Here is a 19,011-nt window from a genome sequence, read left to right on the forward strand (position 1 = left end):
ATAATCAGGCAGAGCCAAAGCGGTACTAGATAACAAAGTTTGTTTAAATTGAGAGAAAGCATTTTCTGCCTCTGTTGTCCATGTCAAAGGTGAAGACATTTTTAACCCAGGGCCATACATGACTTTAGCAAGGGGGTTTGCGATTTCAGCGTAGTTAGGAATCCATGGTCTACAGTAATTTGTGAGGCCCAAAAAGGACATCATTTGTCGCTTAGTAAGCGGTTTTGGAGCTTGCAACACGGCAGTTTCCCTGTCTTTTAGGATCGTCCTGCCACCCTTGCTCAAATCATGCCCCAAGAATTTTACCTTCTCCGCCCACAATTTTAACTTTTAATTAAATTTATAAAACATATGATTTAAAATGTGTGTTTATAATCAAGAGTTCTTAGTCCCTAAATTTATCTCAAGCTGCATAATTAAAATAAGATTATCCGATTTAACAGCCAGAAAATTTGACCTCTTCCCTAAAACAATATATACACAGAAGCAAATTAGTTTATATAAACTTACATAAACTCCTACCCGATTATAACCACAAAAGAAACCAAAAGTCAGGTCAATAAAAGTGCTAAAGATAAAAATATCAAACATAAAAGTAATGCATTCAAAGTTCCAAATCAAAATGAAGAATTAAACTTATATTGGGAGGATTGTAATCATACATTGTAAATTAAAATTGTAATGAGCGTTATGAAAAGTAAATAACCCATGTCCAAAACCCCATATTATTATTAGTGTTATGCTTTGCAATTAACCCAATGTTTAAAAATTACAATTCTCCCAGCATAATTATCTCCACTTGGCGAAAAGCCAATATATGCTTCCGCTCCCCAACTTCTTCCGTTCCGTCTTTTGGAATTTATCAACTAATTTTGCCTTGGCCTATCACTACAAAATCGGCCACTTATTCCCACTATAATTTCGTAGCAACAAAATTCAGAATTGTCTTTTCATCCCAGAATCCGAATTTGATGAAAATGTCTTAACTATTTGGGTCACAGCTGAACAAAGATAGCCAAATTCCATCAGCATGTGAGCCAATTATCTTAAGCAATATTTAGCATTATCAATTCCCCAAAAATCTAAATCAAATTTTCATGATGCTAAGAGTAACTCATGACAGTGATTCTATATTATTAATTCACCACTTCCATACACTCAAAAATGTATCTAAGATTAATCACTTTCACTGTCCCCTTTAAAATAATTTGTCAGCCCAATCATTTATTTGATAATTTATTCACGAACAGATACACACACAGAAAGTGGCAAGTTTAAAATTGCTCTAAAGTCTGCTAAAACTGGTTTTTCCACCAGCTGTTAGTAGTTATTTATCTTGTGACATATACCAAACTGCTCCTCAACAGGAGTTCGCTAATCAGCATTTGGACCTCTCTTTATCTATAAGACTTGTATTGATATCTATTATCATTCCCAAGAATTAATGGGAAGTCTTTTGACAGTTCTTACAATATTTTACCATGTACTTCAAAATCTAATTTAGTCAATCTATTTACTATGTCATTATGTGTGATTCCTTTTCTCTTTAAATCTGCCAATAATGAGTACGTTTTTTTATTTCTAAGTCACCTTCTTCATTGTAAATTTTATAACGTCTCACTAACTGTGACTGTAACACTTTCTGGAATCTAGCCGAATAATTTCCTCCACCTTATTTTGAATGTTAAAGACTAATTCAAAGATCAAAGACTATTAATGACGATTAATACGTCAGATTACTCTACTTACTTGGAGTAAATACTATTTGTTCTTATTAGCCCGATACATCTAAAAGTTGGTCATTTTTCACCTGAATTCAGAAGAATTTACTTTCAAATAATATTATGAAAAATATCTATTCATGAATAAAGAACATTTCTAACAATCTAATTTTCTTTTATCAAACATACTAGCTCTTTGCTTAAATAAATTGCTTAAAATAAATCTGTTAAGTTTACGTCTCAAATAGCTATTTATCAACAGTTGATCTTTTCCTTTTTCATAACATTAACTATTTTCTTTCTCTTTTAGCCATTCTCTTATTTTCTTTTAAGAGCATTCTATAAGTTCCAATTGAGCTCACTAGTCTATTTTTTTTTCTCTAATGAGATTCCATTTCAAAAATTAATCTCCTAAATAGTACAAGGGAAAGGCTGGAATATTCCCAGCTGGAATCACAACCTCCCCTTATAATTGATTTGGGCAAAAACCCAGCGGATGCCGTCGAGGACCCCATGTTGCAAATAGGGGCCACCGAAGGGCCGCACTCCTCATGTTGAAGAACTCCTCCTTTTTCCCGATTTTGCTCATTAAACGGTCAGCTATTTCAGCTATTTACGCAATAGACGGTCAGCTATTTACAAACAATTCCCTCGCTTATCAACGCTCCTCTCCCACTCCCAGAACTTTCTCAGCTCCCTTTTTTCCACTTCAGACGTCCACCAAACAACCAAACACATTCGCAACCCATTTACCTAGGCTTACGGTTACCTCTGCCCTCATTACAACTTACCTCTGCCCTCATTACAACTTACTCAAACTTTCAGCAGCACAATTCAACAATTATCACTATGGTTGGCATAGTAGAAGTTAATTCTTTGGATGATTCTTTCACTTCCTCTTTTATCTCTTTTATTGTCCCTACTGGACCTGTCTCATCGTCTTCCTTCCTATGGAATAAGACTTCTGGTTCTTTTCCACTCTTTATCTTCTGTTTAATCTTTCCCGCGTCTCTCCGACGACATTGAGCCATTACCATCCAAAATTTGGTATCTTCATATCCGTCTTTAGCCATTTTTTTTTTTCCGCATTGTTTTTCTGTTTTACTTTAATTTGGTCCTGCAGGTGTACGATTTTTTTTGGGTATTAAGTTGGCCATTAAATCCGTACTTGGTGATCCAAAGATTTAAAAATCTTATTTTAGTTGGACATCGACTCCCGATGAATTTCCAGTCTTTACACGCGAGATCTAATTTAGGATCTTTCCCCTCATCGAGTTTGCTGTTAGTTTTCCCCATTTGGATGTAAATTTGGATCAGGCCCTGAACCTGGTGTTCCTATGGGCCGATTGTCAGTTGAAAGTGGGGTGACAATTAATTTCTCATCCAATTTGGCAGTTCGGTAGTGGTCAGGCTTCTACCTCTCAGTATTACTGAGTATCACTTGTATTATGTTAGTAAAAAACACACACATTCACACAAACCTCATTCACACACCAGTACTGGTTTTATCCTATGTGTTATTCTTATCCGTTCGTTTAACTGCCGTGCACAGGCTTTGTAGACACTTTTGAGTTTTTTTCTGACAATAAAAATTTTTCAGACCGAGGGTCAAAACGTCGTTTTTCGCCTTAAATTCACACAAGATCCTCCTTAATATGATCTAAACTTCGCTAAAAAATTATTTTCTAGCAGTTTTTTGGATGGTATTTTAATTTTTCCTCCCCAAGGATTGAGTTTCCCCCTAAATTTTACTCTTTTTCGTGCTTTATTGAGTCTTATTGGCCGTGCACGGGTTTCTAGTAAACATTTAGATTGTTTTTACGCGTTTTCTCGAGTTTCAATTTTTCGTGTCATATGCACTTCAAAATTCAGATATTTTTATTTCTCAAGCTAGAGTGTTCTATTCGTCTCCTAGAAGTTGTTAAACCTCCAAAAATCCTTTTTAGTAACGTTTCACACTAATTATGAACGTATTTAGATTTCAGAGTTTTCCTGAATTATTCGCCTAATTTGCAACAAATAACCAAGTTTGATCGCAATATTATCTACTTCTCTATATTATCTGTATCATTAATATCATTATTATTATTATTACTATTATTATTACTATTATTAGGACCCGTTGCCCTAATAGACGCGCGTAGGACCCGTTGTCCTGTTACCGATTTACAGACACCTGCCTGACTTGAGGGGGACTAGTATTCTCAAGACTTTACCAAGATAGACACGGAACGTGCACCCAGGAAAGACGTAAGATATCGTGTCACCTCCTTTTTGAATGCGTCTACTTTTACTACAATAGACACGGAACGTGCATTCAAAAAAGACGCGAATGAAACCATTTAACCCTTCAACCAATAGCACTCTGCGTTACACAGTATATCGCGACTACGCGATACGAGACTTTTCCCTCACACGGAAAAGCCTCAAGCACCAGATTTAGCTTCAAAGTTCAATGCAAAGTAAAAAAAATTACTTCCTTCCTAGGTGCGTCTATCAATGTGGACACGGAACGTGCACCCAGAAAAGATGCGAAATCTCGTATCGCACCCCTTCTGGGTGCGTCCACTCAAAGCAGACACGGAACGTGCACCCAAAAAGGACGCGAAATATTGTATCGCCTCCTTTCTAGGTGCGTCTACTTTTCACGGAGTTTAAGTACGTACAGGACACCGTCGCCCTTAAAATTTACCAGCCGCAAAAATTGTTACAGCCATACAATCATCCAATTTGGCTGATCCTACCGTGAGATGTCTTCAATCCTTTCGGTTTTGCTTCAACCCTTCGCCTCCAGAAGCGGAGTTGAGCCCAGTCCCCTCGCAAACAGAGTACGTGCACGCTTTGAATGGATATCCTCTCCGCTCCAGGAAACGTCAGGTATGTCGCAATCCGGCTCGATTGACCAAAAAATGTCAAGTTCAAAATTAGATCCTTAGGTAGACATTGTAAAATTGCCCAAAAATAAGGAGAGAAGACACTCAGCTTTCTTGGCCAAGGAGGTCAAACATGTGACTCAGTAGCCACCAAGATTGATCTAAAGGAAAAAAAAACCCTCCTTGGTATTTTATTTAGGGGTTTTCCCTGAACAAAATGGGCGCCACCCTGAGGGAGGGGAGAGCAAGCTAGCGACACCCATGTGGTTTTTTTATTGGCTATGTGTGCATGTAGGTGGAATTAAGTGATACACGTGTGTGGAGCAAGAGCTTATGTAAACAATCAAAACAATCATATAAACAGTCAAAATAATATATAAGCAGTCAAAATAATGCAGACACTTTTAGTTATGCAACGTTAAACAATCAGCAGAATAGTCCAAACACTTCCAGTTGTGCACCGCTGTGGCCCTGGAAGATGTCCTCGGATGGAAAATCGTCCTCGAGGGGCTAGGCGAAAGTCCAAAACCCCAGGTGCTAGGATGCCTGGAAGGTCTAGTTATGCAACGGCGCGGCCATGAAGCCACTCCGACCCTCTTTCTACACTTTGTAACACTTAAGCATTATACTACAATCTGGTATAGCAAGCAATGATCATTTACTGGTTATATATGTAAGAAAAATATGGCAATATGTATTATTTATGGTATATATGAGCATAAGCATAACTAGAAGTAAGAAGAATATGGCAGTATGTATTATTTATGGTATATATGAGCATAAGCAAATATTCAATCAACCAACCAAGGAAACATTTAATGAATCAAACCCCGATAATTATCTTAACATAATCCGTAAACTTAAATTTAAACTTAGCTTCCAGTATAGAATCAAAGGCTGTCAACTTCTAACCGAAAAACCATTGTATTATCTTCTTTTGTTTCTGTTCTCGATTATGGGGACATCCTGTACTGTCATGCAGCTCCATCAACTCTTCAAAAGTTAAACCCGGTCTATCACAGTGCACTACGTTTCATCACCAATGACAATTTCTACACTCATAATTGTACCCTTTATCAAAACGTTGTTTGGTCCTCACTACAGTCAAGAAGAAATATCCATATCATGTTATTCATTTATAAGGCTTTACTGTGCAAACTTCCGAACTACCTCACATCTCTCCTGTCATTCTAATCCAGTAACTACAAAACATGATCATCCAACTACTTAACCCTAAACATTCCATTCACTTGCACTAATGGTGGCAGAACTGGCTTTAAATGCTCCTCTTAAATGGAACGAATTGCAAACTACTCTTAAACTAGAGCCAATCATTCATCTTGGTGATTTAAAATCTCTTTTGTCTGATGTTTGTACTGATTATTGTAACGGTTTCCGTTAGTGTATTTCGAATTGTTTGATATTTGTGAATGTTTCTTTGTGCTCAGGCCTCTCTTGTAAAAGAGATATTAATCTCAATGAGACTGCCTGATAAAGTAAAGATAAAATTAAAATAATAATAATAATAATAATAATAATGTGAAGAACATGAAAAGTAACGTCAGTTACTTTGCCAAGTAACTAATTACCGTATTGGCCCGAATATAAAACGGTGTTTTTACCATTGAAATAAGACTGAAAAAGCAGGAGTCGTCTTATATTTGGGGTCCAGACATTATACCCATTCACGACGCTAGATGGCGCCAGATATCATTGAAGCGAATGCTGAATTTGACTCCACAGGCCAAAGCGAACCCCTTATGGTTAATGCAGTTATTGCAATTTTGTTGTTTTATCACAGTAGGTTGGTTTATTTATATTTCATAAACCAGAAGCCATTAATTTACGAATGTGATTGCACTTTAGTTTACATATTCAAATGTTCAGATATTAAGATTTGAATGAAGCAAAATAACATGCTTTTTCTCTCAAATATATTGTTATAATCATTTGTTTGAACTTTCAGATGTAATTATTTTCTGTATAAAAATGAATTTGGTGTTCAAAAAGTGTATTTTCAAACTTTAGTCTTGAAAAAGAGGGGGTCGTCATATAATCAGGGCAATCTTCGGGCGATTACGGTACTCTTAGGTTTAGGTAACAGTTACTAACTCAATTACTTTTTGGGACAAGTCATTTGTAACTAATTACTTTTTCAAAGTAAGATTAACAACACTAGTCACAACAAGCACAGAAATAAGTCAGTGTCCACTTCAAGTGACAGACTGAAGACATATGATAATCTTGGCCCATGAGAAGTCCTTAACAACTTGGACATGGATAAATTTGTGAGTTTTTGCAAAGGGAAGTAGGAGACTTGTTGTCGAGTGGAGTGAAGGGAGATTTTTGAACAATTTTTTTGCTAACAAAAAAAAAGCCCCCCCGCCCCCCAAAAAAGTTCTGTTTAGTTAGTATATCTAATTAGTTTACAAAGTATTTTTTTCAATATTATTTATAAGACTACCTTTCAGTTCTCAGGTTCCAATTTATTTGAGCATTAGGTCATCCAGTTAATATATACACTCACCGGCCACTTTATTAGGTACACCACTCCAACTGCTCGTTAACACTTAATTTCTACTCAGCCAATCACATGGCGGCAACTCAGTGCATTTAGGCATGTAGACATGGTTTAAGACAATCTCCTGCAGTTCAAACAGAGCATCAGTATGGGGAAGAAAGGTGATTTGAGTGACTTTGAACGTGGCATGGTTGTTGGTGCCAGAAGGGCTGGTCTGAGTATTTCAGAAACTGCTGATCTACTGGGATTTTCACGCACAACCATCTCTAGGGTTTACAGAGAATGGTCCGAAAAAGAAAAAATATCCAGTGAGCGGCAGTTCTGTGGGCGGAAATGCCTTGTTGATGCCAGAGGTCAGAGGAGAATGGCCAGACTGGTTCGAGCTGATAGAACGGCAACAGTGACTCAAATAACCACCCGTTACAACCAAGGTAGGCAGAAGAGCATCTCTAAATGCGCAGTATGTCGAACTTTGAGGCAGATGGGCTACAGCAGCAGAAGACCACACCGGGTGCCACTCCTTTCAGCTAAGAACAGGAAACTGAGGCTACAATTTGCACAAGCTAATCGAAATTGGACAATAGAAGATTGGAAAAAAGCAGATTTCTGCATTCGGATGGTTGGGTCAGAATTTGGCATCGACAACATGAAAGCATGGATCCATCCTGCCTTGTATCAACGGTTCAGGCTGGTGGTGGTGGAGGAATGGTGTGGGGAATATTTTCTTGGCACTCTTTGGACTCCTTGGTACCAATTGAGCATCGTTGTAATGCCACAGCCTACCTGATTATTGTTGCTGACCATGTCCATCCCTTTATGACCACAGTGTACCCAACTTCTGATGGATACTTTCAGCAGGATAATGCGCCATGTCATAAAGCTGGAATTATCTCAGACTGGTTTCTTGAACATGACAATGAGTTCACTGTACTCAAATGGCCTCCACCGTCACCAGATCTCAATCCAATAGAGCATCTTTGGGATGTGGTGGAACGGGAGATTCGCATGATGGATGTGCAGCCGACAAATCTGCACCAACTGTGTGATGCCATCATGTCAATATGGACCAAACTCTCTGAGGAATGCTTCCAGCACCTTGTTGAATCTATGCCACGAAGAATTGAGGCAGTTCTGAAGGCAAAAGGGGTCCAGCCCGTTACTAGCATGGTGTACCTAATAAAGTGGTCGGTGAGTGTATGTTGTTAGTTTATAAAATCTGGATGACACCTTAAGACTGAAGACTTAGTATAAAGTGACGCGGGATTTAGCCGTGTCACTGCTTTCACACATGGGGAAATGTCCCAGGCATAAACCGGGTAGTACGTGTGAAAGTGGCGAGCATGATATGAACATATGATGCCCCCTACACATTTCTGACTGCCCTCATACAGGTCTGCCTACAACCGACCCTGTAGGTGGTTGTGTTCATAATAGTCCAATGTGACTAAATAATAAAATAGTTTTGAGTTGGTGTACAGGTGGAAAAAAAAAATTCTCAGTACAAAAGTACTCGCTTTAAGATTTTAAAGTAAAAAGTATTTTCCCACGATGCAAAAATGTAATATCATTGGCCATGTGTCTCTCCAACTGATCCTTCAGAGTGAATCCTTGACCACAAACTGAGCAGGAAAAAAGTTTTTCCCCGGCGTGGATTCTTTCGTGTATTTGCAAGGTGTTCTTATGACTGAATCTTTGACCACAGAAAGAGCAGGAAAAAGGTTCGTCACCAGTGTGGGATCTTTCGTGTCTTTTTAAGGCTCTCTTGCGATTGAATCTTTGACCACAATCTGAGCAGAAAAAAGGTTTTTCTCCGGTGTGGGTTCTTTCGTGTATGTGTAAGGTGGACTTGCGAGTGAATCTTTGACCACAAAAAGAGCAGGAAAAAGGTTTGTCTCTAGTGTGGGTTCGTGTGTGTTGATTTAAGTAGTCCTTCCGAGCGAAATTTTGACCACAAACTGAGCAGGAAAAGGGTTTTTCCCCAGTGTGGGCTCTTGTGTGTATTTTCAAGTATGTCTTTTGAGCGAATCTTTGACCACAAACTGAGCAGGAAAAAGGTTTTTCTCCCGTGTGTGTTCTTGTGTGTATGTCCAAATTTGGCTTTCGCGTGAATCTTTGACCACAAACTGAGCAGGAAAAAGGTTTTTCGCTAGTGTGGGTTCTTGTGTGTATTTTCAAGTGTTGCCTTTGAGCGAATCTTTGACCACAAACTGTGCAGGAAAAAGGTTTTTCTCCCGTGTGTGTTCTTGTGTGTATGTCCAAGTATGGCTTTCGAGCGAATCTTTGACCACAAACTGAGCACGAAAAAGGTTTTTCGCCAGTGTGGGTTCTTGTGTGTTTTTTCAAGTGTTGGTTTTGCGTGAATCTTTTGCCACAAACTGGGCAGGAAAAAGGTTTTTCTCCGGTGTGGGTTCTTTCGTGTATTTTTAAGGTGGACTTGCGATTGAATCTTTGACCACAATCTGAGCAGAAAAAAGGTTTTTCTCCGGTGTGGGTTCTTTCGTGTATTTTTAAGGTGGACTTGCGATTGAATCTTTGACCACAATCTGAGCAGGAAAAAGGTTTTTCTCCAGTTTCGGTTCTTATGTGTATTTGTAAATTTTGCTTTTCAGTAAAACCTTGACCACCAGCTGAGCAGGAAAAAGGTTTTTCACCAGTGTGGCTCCTCATATGCGTACGACAAGTATACTTATTAGCAAAGGTTTTCCCACACTTAGAGCATTTGCAGAGTTTGTCGTCACGGCGAGATTTCTTATAACCATCATTATTGTACGGTGAGTGTGACTTGCCGCCATTTCTATCTGATCGAGCGATGAAAATGTCTGCTTGCAATCTTTCTGTTAAGCTGCTGCCGCCACTCGGAGGATTTGCCCCTCTGCTGGCCTCACTCAGACTATCTTCACTCTTCAAGGGCTCACCAATTGCCCCGGTGATACCTTCCTCGTCTTTAACATATGACAGCTCCTCCTTTTCCTCCTTTTTGATTGGAAGTTGCTTCTGTAGATGGGGCTCTGGCTCCTCCTCCTCTTTGATTTGGGGGAGCTCAACATGCTCTTTAACGCCAGGAGATTCTGGCTCCTGCCGCTCAGCACAAAGACATTTTCCGAAAGCTGCAAGACACAAGAAAACCATTGAAATATTTTAAGGACCACCACCCCGTCATCGGCCAGTCTTTCCTTTGTGCAAAACTTGGAGAAATCAGGTACAGTGATCCCTCACGACTTCGCCGTTCAGGTTGCACGGATTCAGTGCACCTCACGGTTTTCTAAAGTTTTCATACAAAAAAATTGCATGAAAAACTATGCGGTTTTATTTTGAGGCGCAAGAGACATGATTACGCATCAAGATGCGACCAAAAATTCGACGCCAAATACTATTGGCCAAAAAGAGCTACAAATGCCATTTCGGTCTATATGTTTTGAAGACCGAAAGTTTACCATCAAATCGCGTGAAGAACTTAGTCCCTCTTGTTATGACGTCATTAAAACACGGAGAGAAGCAACACGCTGGCCGATGCTGTCTTCTAAAGCCAACATGTCCGCGGATTGGAAGTATTTTGATGTCTCAAAGAAAGATGCTCAGATAGCCGTCTGTAAAATCTGTTCCGCTCAAGTGTCTCGAAGGGGTACAGCAACGAAGAATTTTTCTACCTCAGGTTTAATCATGGACTTGGCCTCCAAACATGCAGAACAATACGACAGGTATCAGAAACAATAACAGGCATGAAAATGGGTCAGGGGTTAAAAAGGTGAGAAGGGTGAGGCGGAATCATGTTCCGGTAAGGGCTGTCCCAAACGACAAATTTTCTACCGATTAGTCAGTCGACTATTTTTACGATTAGTCGATTAATAATTTTTTATTTATTTATTTTTAACCAACTCAGCGATGAAATTATTGTTGACGCTTATTACTTCACAAAAACATTTTGAAACACTTAAATTCTTTATGAAAGGGGAACTGCGGATTTTTTGACATTTTCTCTTTATAAAACTCGGACATACGCAAATGTGTTGAACATAACTTCAAGTATTATTTCTTGAATTACAAGTGGCCCCCTTGAACACTTGATTTAAAAACTTGAAGTTGCGTAATTTGCGGACTATAATCCGCTATGTTTCCCCCTCATTTTAAATCCTGCTGCTTATAGTCCAGTGTTGCTTACTTGTTGGGTGAATTGAAAATGTGTCCAAGCTAGAGTTCTGTAACCGATATACTTGCGCTCTATCACATGAGGATTTTGGCACATTCTTTTTGAATCATCCTATATTATAGTATAATTAGTGTATAAATATTATAATTTAAGTTACTCGAGGCCGGGTCGAGTTTCCCCTTTTGTTGGAAATCTAAATATTGTCACCCTACCTATAGTAAGTAGTTTTCTTCATCCCATTCCCATTTAGGCATTTATTTAAAATGTTGTCGTTTGCGTAAAAGCAGAACTGTATTTGTAAATATTAATGTCAATGCCTGAAATGACTAGAAAAAAAAACAAAGCGAGCAGCTCTCATTTGTATGATAGGCCTTACTAAGCCAAGCATATGTTCATACTTTCTTTTGTGATAATGAAATATAGGTAAGATCTGCTGTACCACAGTCCACGCCAGTGAAGGATACCACATCAACATCAGGCCAGCCGAGGACAATTCAACAATCATCCCGAGTAAGTGATCATCTAGTAATAATTGCCACACGATATTAGGGTTGGGAACCTCTGGGTGCCTCACGATACGATACGATACGATATGCGATACAAGACTTATGATAAAGATGATCTCACAAACAATACAACAATTATCGATAAATCGATCAGGAAATGCTTCTAGGATATTCAACAAAAAAATAAATAAACAGAGAAACTGATTGGACCTCTACTAGAGATCCAATTAGTTCGAAGAGGGAGGGATGGCAGTGGATAGTTATTCGCTGCCAGCCAACTTTCCACTTCAAATGGATTGGACGTACAGTGGGGAGAACAAGTATTTGATGAACCCATTTGCAGTGTATCAAATATACTTGTTCTCCCCACTGTATATGGCTCTCAATGAGCTCGATTTGGGGCATTTCACATCATTTCCAGTTTATTTTCGATAACTTCCTTTTAACGGGTCACTTCCTGTTGATTTAGGCTTACTGACCACTCAAAAATGTCCCCAAACAGTTAGGAAGCAATTCCAATGCAACAGGAAGTAACCTGTAAAATGCCATAAAATGAACAAGAAATGAATGACCTGTAAATGACGTGCTCTCGTTTCAGTGCCATTGACTGTGCTCAATGTCCAGTCCACTCAAAATGAATTGCATGTCTAGCGCCGTCAATGGCAGCCATTGAGCAAACATAGACACTCATCTAATAAAAGATTTTCTTTATTTTATATTTCTAAACAGTGACACCTTTTGAAAACTGGCCAGGGCAAAGGTGGATCAGTTGATACAAATCACTGTTGTTTCCAGAGAAGGGTCATCTAACTCTAATCAGAATATTTTTTTGAGCATTGAGGTCCTCATTTGGCATTCGCATTCACACTAGCAAGCATCTTAAATATTTGCAAATGCAGGGCTACCTTGGCTTTGTCAGAAAATCAAGCAGACGACATTTTTACATATTCCTGTATGTGAATTGAGGTGCAAAGTTACGACAGCACCTCTCATTTACTCTCTACTTACTTACTTCCTCTATTTTACGTTACAAATCTCTATAGCTTTATGTCCTGATAATTATGTTTTAGTGTTTGTTAACTGCTCAGTATGGTTGTCTAATGTGACTGAATTGTGCGCTTTTTGACAAAATTAGGAAGATAGAAAAAAACAGCTCAATGTCCCAACACAGCTGAAGGTTGATCTCCTCTCCATCTCAGTCACATGGGTGGACTTCAATCAGGATCATTTCCACCAGCTCTTGGCCACGGAATTCCTCAGGGCACTGACGTACGCAAGTAGGAAACTGCAGCTAAGGGAGTCCTGCATTTGCAAATATTCAAATGCTATTGCAACTATAAAGAGAGCCCCCCCCTTCACACTCAGGCAGCGACCCCTCTGCTTGATTGCTTGTTTGAGTGGTCTGTTGTTTGACAAAGCCAAGGTAGTCCTGCATTTGCAAACATTCAGATGTTAATTGTACCTATCCACCTGAGTTTGGTATAGTGGTCATCTAATGACTTTCCGGTCTTTCTTTATAGCCAAAAACACAATCCCCCTGCACTTCTAGTGTTTTAAATATATATCACTTTTTGGTGGGAGTATATTGATAACCTTTTGGGCTACAGACTATCGCTATATATCATCTTTTCTATATAGTGTCACACCTCTAGACATGCATCCTGTTTGTTTAGCCTCTTCAACTATGAGAGATAGATTGACATTCCGAAACACTGAAGGACTAGACCTTTTACACACTACTACACTATTTACAACACTAATAGCTCACTTGATTTCTGATTGAATTAGAAGCAATTTTCCAAACATTTATTTTATTGCAGTAGAAAATGTTATCCTCTGCCATTGACATCCCTAGTCCATTACACAAACATAATATAAATGCAATTTTAGTTTTGTTTAAAACAAAAGTACACAATGATGATCGACAGGAGCAAATTTTTGACTAAGTTGTTGCCTCATCAGGACACCAGATCAATTAAATCTTTTTGGTCTCCTGTATTTTTTGGCTGAACATGAAAATACTGCATTATTTATTTTTTTCTGATACTTGGGTTTGCCTTATTCCGTGGTGCGGTTGTGTCTATAACACTGGCGTATATCATGACATATCTCACAAGCTACTTTTTATTGTGATCTGTAGGTGACCTGGAGGTATACCACAGTGCGATGCTGAAGTACACCCAAAAGAGGCTCCACTTTGTCTATAACTCCATGAAGGCAAGGACACTGATGTCTGTTATGGACCACAATGAAAATGTCGGGCGCCAGCAACAGAGGAACGCTGATGGTAGGCTTACTCATACGTCATGGACCAAATTGAAATCTGTCAACATTTGTCCCATTACAATTGCACTCTACCTTTCTTATGTACATATCTCTATCAAATTTACTCTATTAGGCACTTTGAAATACAGCTCGGAGTTTCCAAAGCAAACAAAAAGATGGGTTGCCCGGAGCTGTTACGAGCCAACAACGCAGACATTCAGAGAGAATTTGGTGGAAGCGTGTCCTGGAAAGACGGCAGGATTCATGATTAAAGTTTGCTGAGCCAGACTTCTATTTCAAGCCTCCAACTACTATTCCACCGAACATTGTAAACATCGAAAGGCCTGACAAAGAAAAAGTTATTTTACAACATGTCAGTCGCTTTAAAAAATAAGTAGGCAGACATTTTCCTTTTTTTTTTTTTTAATAGATATTTTATAATGTAGATATTTTTGAATGAACGACAATAAAAAAAACACACACATATTGTATAATTTGTGAAATGTGAAGGTTTAAAAGATAAAAAGTTTCTGGGTATGGAGGAAATGGTATGAAAAGGTAAGTCGTACTTAGAAAAATTGCATAGCATCTTCAGCTTCCCTAAAACCATTGTAGTTCTCACTGACAGAAGGGTACTTCTCACGGATGCAGGAGACGACACACGATGGAAGAACACGTCGCTGGCCTCTTCCCAGATGTTCGCCTTTCAACGCCCACTCAAGAACAACCCTATATGCTACCAATCAGAGTTGCCTAAAACAAAACCATAATAGAGGGTGATTCAACAAGAAAGTTCCAAAATCATCATGTTGTAGATCAACAGTATATAATAAAAAGTTACAGAACTCTAGATTATTTAGCAATATACATTTAAAATATACCCAACAAATAAGCAGCACTTGACTACAAGCAGCAGGATTCAAAATGAGGGGAAAAAGAAGCGACTTATAGTCCGCAAGTTACGTAACTTCAAGTGCTCAAAGGTGCCCATCACCGGCACTTGTAATACATGAAATGCTACTTGAAGTTATGTTCAACACATTTGCCTATGTCAGGGTTTTATAATGTTTTTCATTTTTGACATATCCCGTGATGATTTAGGCACATTCTCGTAAATAATTGCCATACAGCTACTGCTTTTGGTAATGACATTATGCTTTTACGCTCACAATGCATTACAGTTGAGATGATATAGCTGCTTACCTGAAGTAGAATGAAGCTTAGAGTATACCATAGGTAGTTTTATAATGAGACCATTACGAATATTCGTCCAGCGGCAAAATAAGGCATGCAGGAATTCACTTACCTCATTGATTAGCTGTCCATTTGGGCCTGCTGGCCTTGTATTTTTTCTTTCAGTTGATCTTGTCAACGAAGAAAAAATTTTTCGAGAACACCTTTGTTGATAAGTGGTAAAAAGTCTTCGTGTTCACTTATGCATCGAAATGCTTTTTCATCGTCACTATGCAGCGATATATTGAGTTCATGAAAACTCGTGTCGGGAAGTTGCGTCGTTGCCACAAAAAAAAAAAAAAAAAAAAAAAAAAAAAAACTGCGGTGAAAAGACCAACGTGATATCCCTCCGCCCTGAGTGCCCGGCGCTTGTTCTCTGCAAAGCAACTGAATTACTAATGTTGCTCTTCATACTGCAGTTATAGACATGCAATGGTAAGTTTTAATAACTTTATCCTGAAAACATAGCCAACACTACTGATTGCATGCGTCATCGGTGATTCTCCTGCGTGTATGTTTTTTTTATTGGTATGCTAATTGGGCACATTGACTTGCATTAGCATAGCCACTCGGGAGCCCTGAAAAATAATAAAAGACTAACAAACGCTACGTAATATTTTGAAATCTACTCCACTGACTAATTAACCCCCCCCTAACTCGATGATTAAGCCTGATGTCAAAAAATCCGGAGTTCCCCTTTAAAGCCCATTGAAAATCTTCGGTGGTACTTGAAGAAGGCAGTTACAGCACGCAAGCCCAAAAATGTTAATGAACTGGAGGCCTTTGCCCATGAGGAATGAGCAAGGATACAAGTGGATCCAGGGTTGACCCAAGGGTTTTTTTGAAACCACGGTGGTGGGCTGCACCGGAGTCAGACCACCTCACCATGTTGTGTCACGGCCAAATTGCGTCATATCATGGCAATTTTTTTTTTTTTTCACATTTTGTTTCCCAAGAGGAACCATAACAAAGGAAGACTGTGTTTTTAGCATGGAAATAAGACTGAAAAAGTGCAGGTTGTCTTATATTCGCGGTCTAGACATTATACCCATTCACGACGCTAGATGACGCCAGATTATCATTGAAGCGACGTTCTGTCATGACAGATCTCCGTTTAACCAGTTTGCATTATTTCACTGCAATGTTTTTCCTTATTCAGACTTGTTTCAGGACTACAGTTACAGTTAGACTTCATTTTGATGGTTAATGCAGTGATTTCAATTTTGTTGTTTTATCACAATAGATTGATTGGTTTATTTACATTTCAAAAACCAAAAGCCATCCGTTTACGAATATGATTGCACTTCAGTTTACATATACGTAGATATTAAGATTTGAATGAGGCAAAACAAGATGCTTTTTCTCTCAAATATATTGTTATAATCATTTGTTTCAGATGTACTGAAATTATTTTCTGTATAAAAATTAATTTGGTGTTCAAAAAGTCTTTCTTCAAACTTGAGTCTTGAAAAAGAAGGGGTCGTCTTATAGTCAGGGACATCTTATATTCGGCCCAATACGGTATTTGAAATATTGCATTAGCCAGGCTAATGTCGTAGCTCTCAGCTGCGGTACATGTACGTAAAATGCGTAGCTGATTACAGCTACATTACCCTACGTAATAATATGACTTTTTTTTCTTGTAGCATTAGTACTATTAACATCTCCTTTTTCTAGTATATAGTCCTTTTTCCTTTCATTTGGCCCTAATACTAGTATGTACTTCATTAACCCAACAAGAATAGTCCTTCTGTTAATGGACCAATGGCATAGGTTTTCATAGGGACCGGTAGAGACGTAACACTAGGAACTTTTCAGGATGCTCAAATTGTCCCCACCAACTTTTAAGAAACCTTATTTGCATTATATAATGAGTTCATTTATAGAGGTCATTGAGATTGTCTTCTCATATTTTGTAAAGATAGAATTTACCCTACCATTATGAAGTAAACTACTTTCATTATGTTCAGACAGTGACACCATTTTTTCCCCTCAAACTCACGTTTGATTGGCTGATGACTAAATTACCTTGTTTTCAGTGTAATGCCAGCAGAATTTGACCTCATTGTTTGTCATTTTTTTGTACTTTAAGAAGTTAAGTGTTCCAAAATGTTTTGTGAATTAACAATCGTCAACAAAAATGTAATTGCAATATGTAAAAAAAAAAAAAAAACTTATTAGAATGGTCGACTAATCGTTAAAGTGCAGACTAATCGGGAGAAAAATAATCGTTTAGGACTGCCCTAGATTGAAGTGAAGTTATTTGGGGACTGAAACAACTTTTTGATTGTTCAATCCAAAAAAATAAGTTGCTTCAAACAAAGAAAAAACATTTCTAAAAGAAAAATCACTTTCAATCCAGGGCTCCAGACTGCCCCCAATGGGGGTAATTTGCGACTAAAATTAAAGCCTGAGCGAGTATTTTTATCTACTCGCACTCCTTCATGGTTAACTGACTAGTTCGCTGTAATGTAACGAGCTGGTTTGCCAAGGGAAAATACATCAGAATAAAGACTTCCAGGCCACTTCCAGAAGAGAGCGAGACTTACTAGATGGCTGCTCCGAGAGGCACTGCTATCTTCCAAGTGTTGAGTGTGCATTGATTGTAACATTCTAAGTAAAGATGTTGTTTAATCGAGATTTCTTTCGCAACTCTGCGACTACTTGTAAAAGCAGAGTGTGACCACGGTGGGTGCATTCAAATGAGTTCACGAAAGAAACAGTGCTCTTTTTAAAATATGTTGGGTGTTTTGGCTCTCTCGGTCAAAAAGGTTCCCGACCCCCCGACTAAAACCCATGACTATCTTTAGATTCTGCATCTTAAAAACTTTTTCATATTTATATTTGGTTTCTGTCATGAATGGGACGCATCCATGTTACAGCTCGGGCTCCCGAGAAAAAAAAAAAAACATTCTGAGATTCTGACAGGATGACAACCTTAATCAAAAATAGGCATGGCAAGAACTAGGTAATTTACAAACACAACTTGAGACAGAATGGCGGACAAGACTTCCTCATCGTAAAGTCGAAATCGGGTAAGTTAGGTACGTCGTAACCCCGGGACTACTTGTAGTCAAGTTGATGCCATGGTGCAAACCTTACGTCTGTTCACGAGTCCATTGCACAGCTACTAAGTAAGCAAAGCCACTATATTAGACAAAGACATTTCCGTACTTATGACAAGGTACCATATTTGATTTCTCCCTCATCTGCAGAAAAAAAAAAACACTTAAAATGACCTTGGATGGGTCTGGACTCTTCCTCCTCTTTGATGCATGCAGACTCTTGGTGCTCAGGACGATGGTCTTGGCTGACATATAGATCTGCAAGACCACAAACACATGGGCCAAATCTTATTTCATTTGCAAACTTGTCCCCAAATTTGTTTTCTGTTAGAGAAAATTCCTTCCTTGCCAATTTTCTTTTGTTTATTCATGCTTTGTTGTCATCCGATCCAATTCAAATTAATTCAATGGGCTTGACAAAAGAGCGACTAGTTGACATACTTGACGTCAACGATGACGTCAATGTGCTGACGAGCACACCATCCCGTCGACGGTTAATAAAGGGTTAAAAAACAATATATGCGTGGAAAGTTGAGAATGGCAGACGCTCGGGATTCAAGAGGGGAAAGTGGCACAAGGCCGAAAAAGCGCACTAGAGTGACCAAAGCATAGCCTAGTACTCCAGACTCACCGCTGTTCCAGCTATTGAGTCTGGCCACCATTAAGCGGATAAAATTTCC

The 19,011-nt window shown here is 38.7% G+C and overlaps 2 protein-coding genes across 4 annotated transcripts in view; both read right to left on the reverse strand.

Annotated features, from left to right (window-relative positions):
* Positions 1–19,011, reverse strand: part of LOC130927694 (E3 SUMO-protein ligase ZBED1-like) — a 287,791-nt gene that overhangs the window by 35,983 nt on the left and 232,797 nt on the right. The gene's annotated exons all lie outside the window — the stretch shown is intronic.
* The window catches only part of LOC130927680 (gastrula zinc finger protein XlCGF57.1-like), a 59,813-nt gene that overhangs the window by 18,803 nt on the left and 21,999 nt on the right, over positions 1–19,011 (reverse strand). Inside the window, exons 2-3 of one of the 3 annotated variants that reach the window (XR_009066483.1) lie at positions 18,506–18,589; positions 5,442–10,222 (exon numbers count right to left, since the gene is read on the reverse strand). Coding sequence is in view for 2 of the 3 variants with exons in the window: in XM_057853641.1 (XP_057709624.1) it covers positions 8,631–10,222; positions 18,506–18,589 (1,676 nt within the window). In the remaining variant the exon portion in view is untranslated. Of the gene's footprint in view, positions 1–4,363; positions 10,223–18,505; positions 18,590–19,011 lie in introns of those variants that run through there. The other 2 variants (XM_057853642.1, XM_057853641.1) reach the window with 2 other exon arrangements.

This window comes from Corythoichthys intestinalis, chromosome 13, assembly GCF_030265065.1.
Source record: "Corythoichthys intestinalis isolate RoL2023-P3 chromosome 13, ASM3026506v1, whole genome shotgun sequence".
NCBI classification, from domain to species: Eukaryota; Metazoa; Chordata; class Actinopteri; order Syngnathiformes; family Syngnathidae; genus Corythoichthys; species Corythoichthys intestinalis.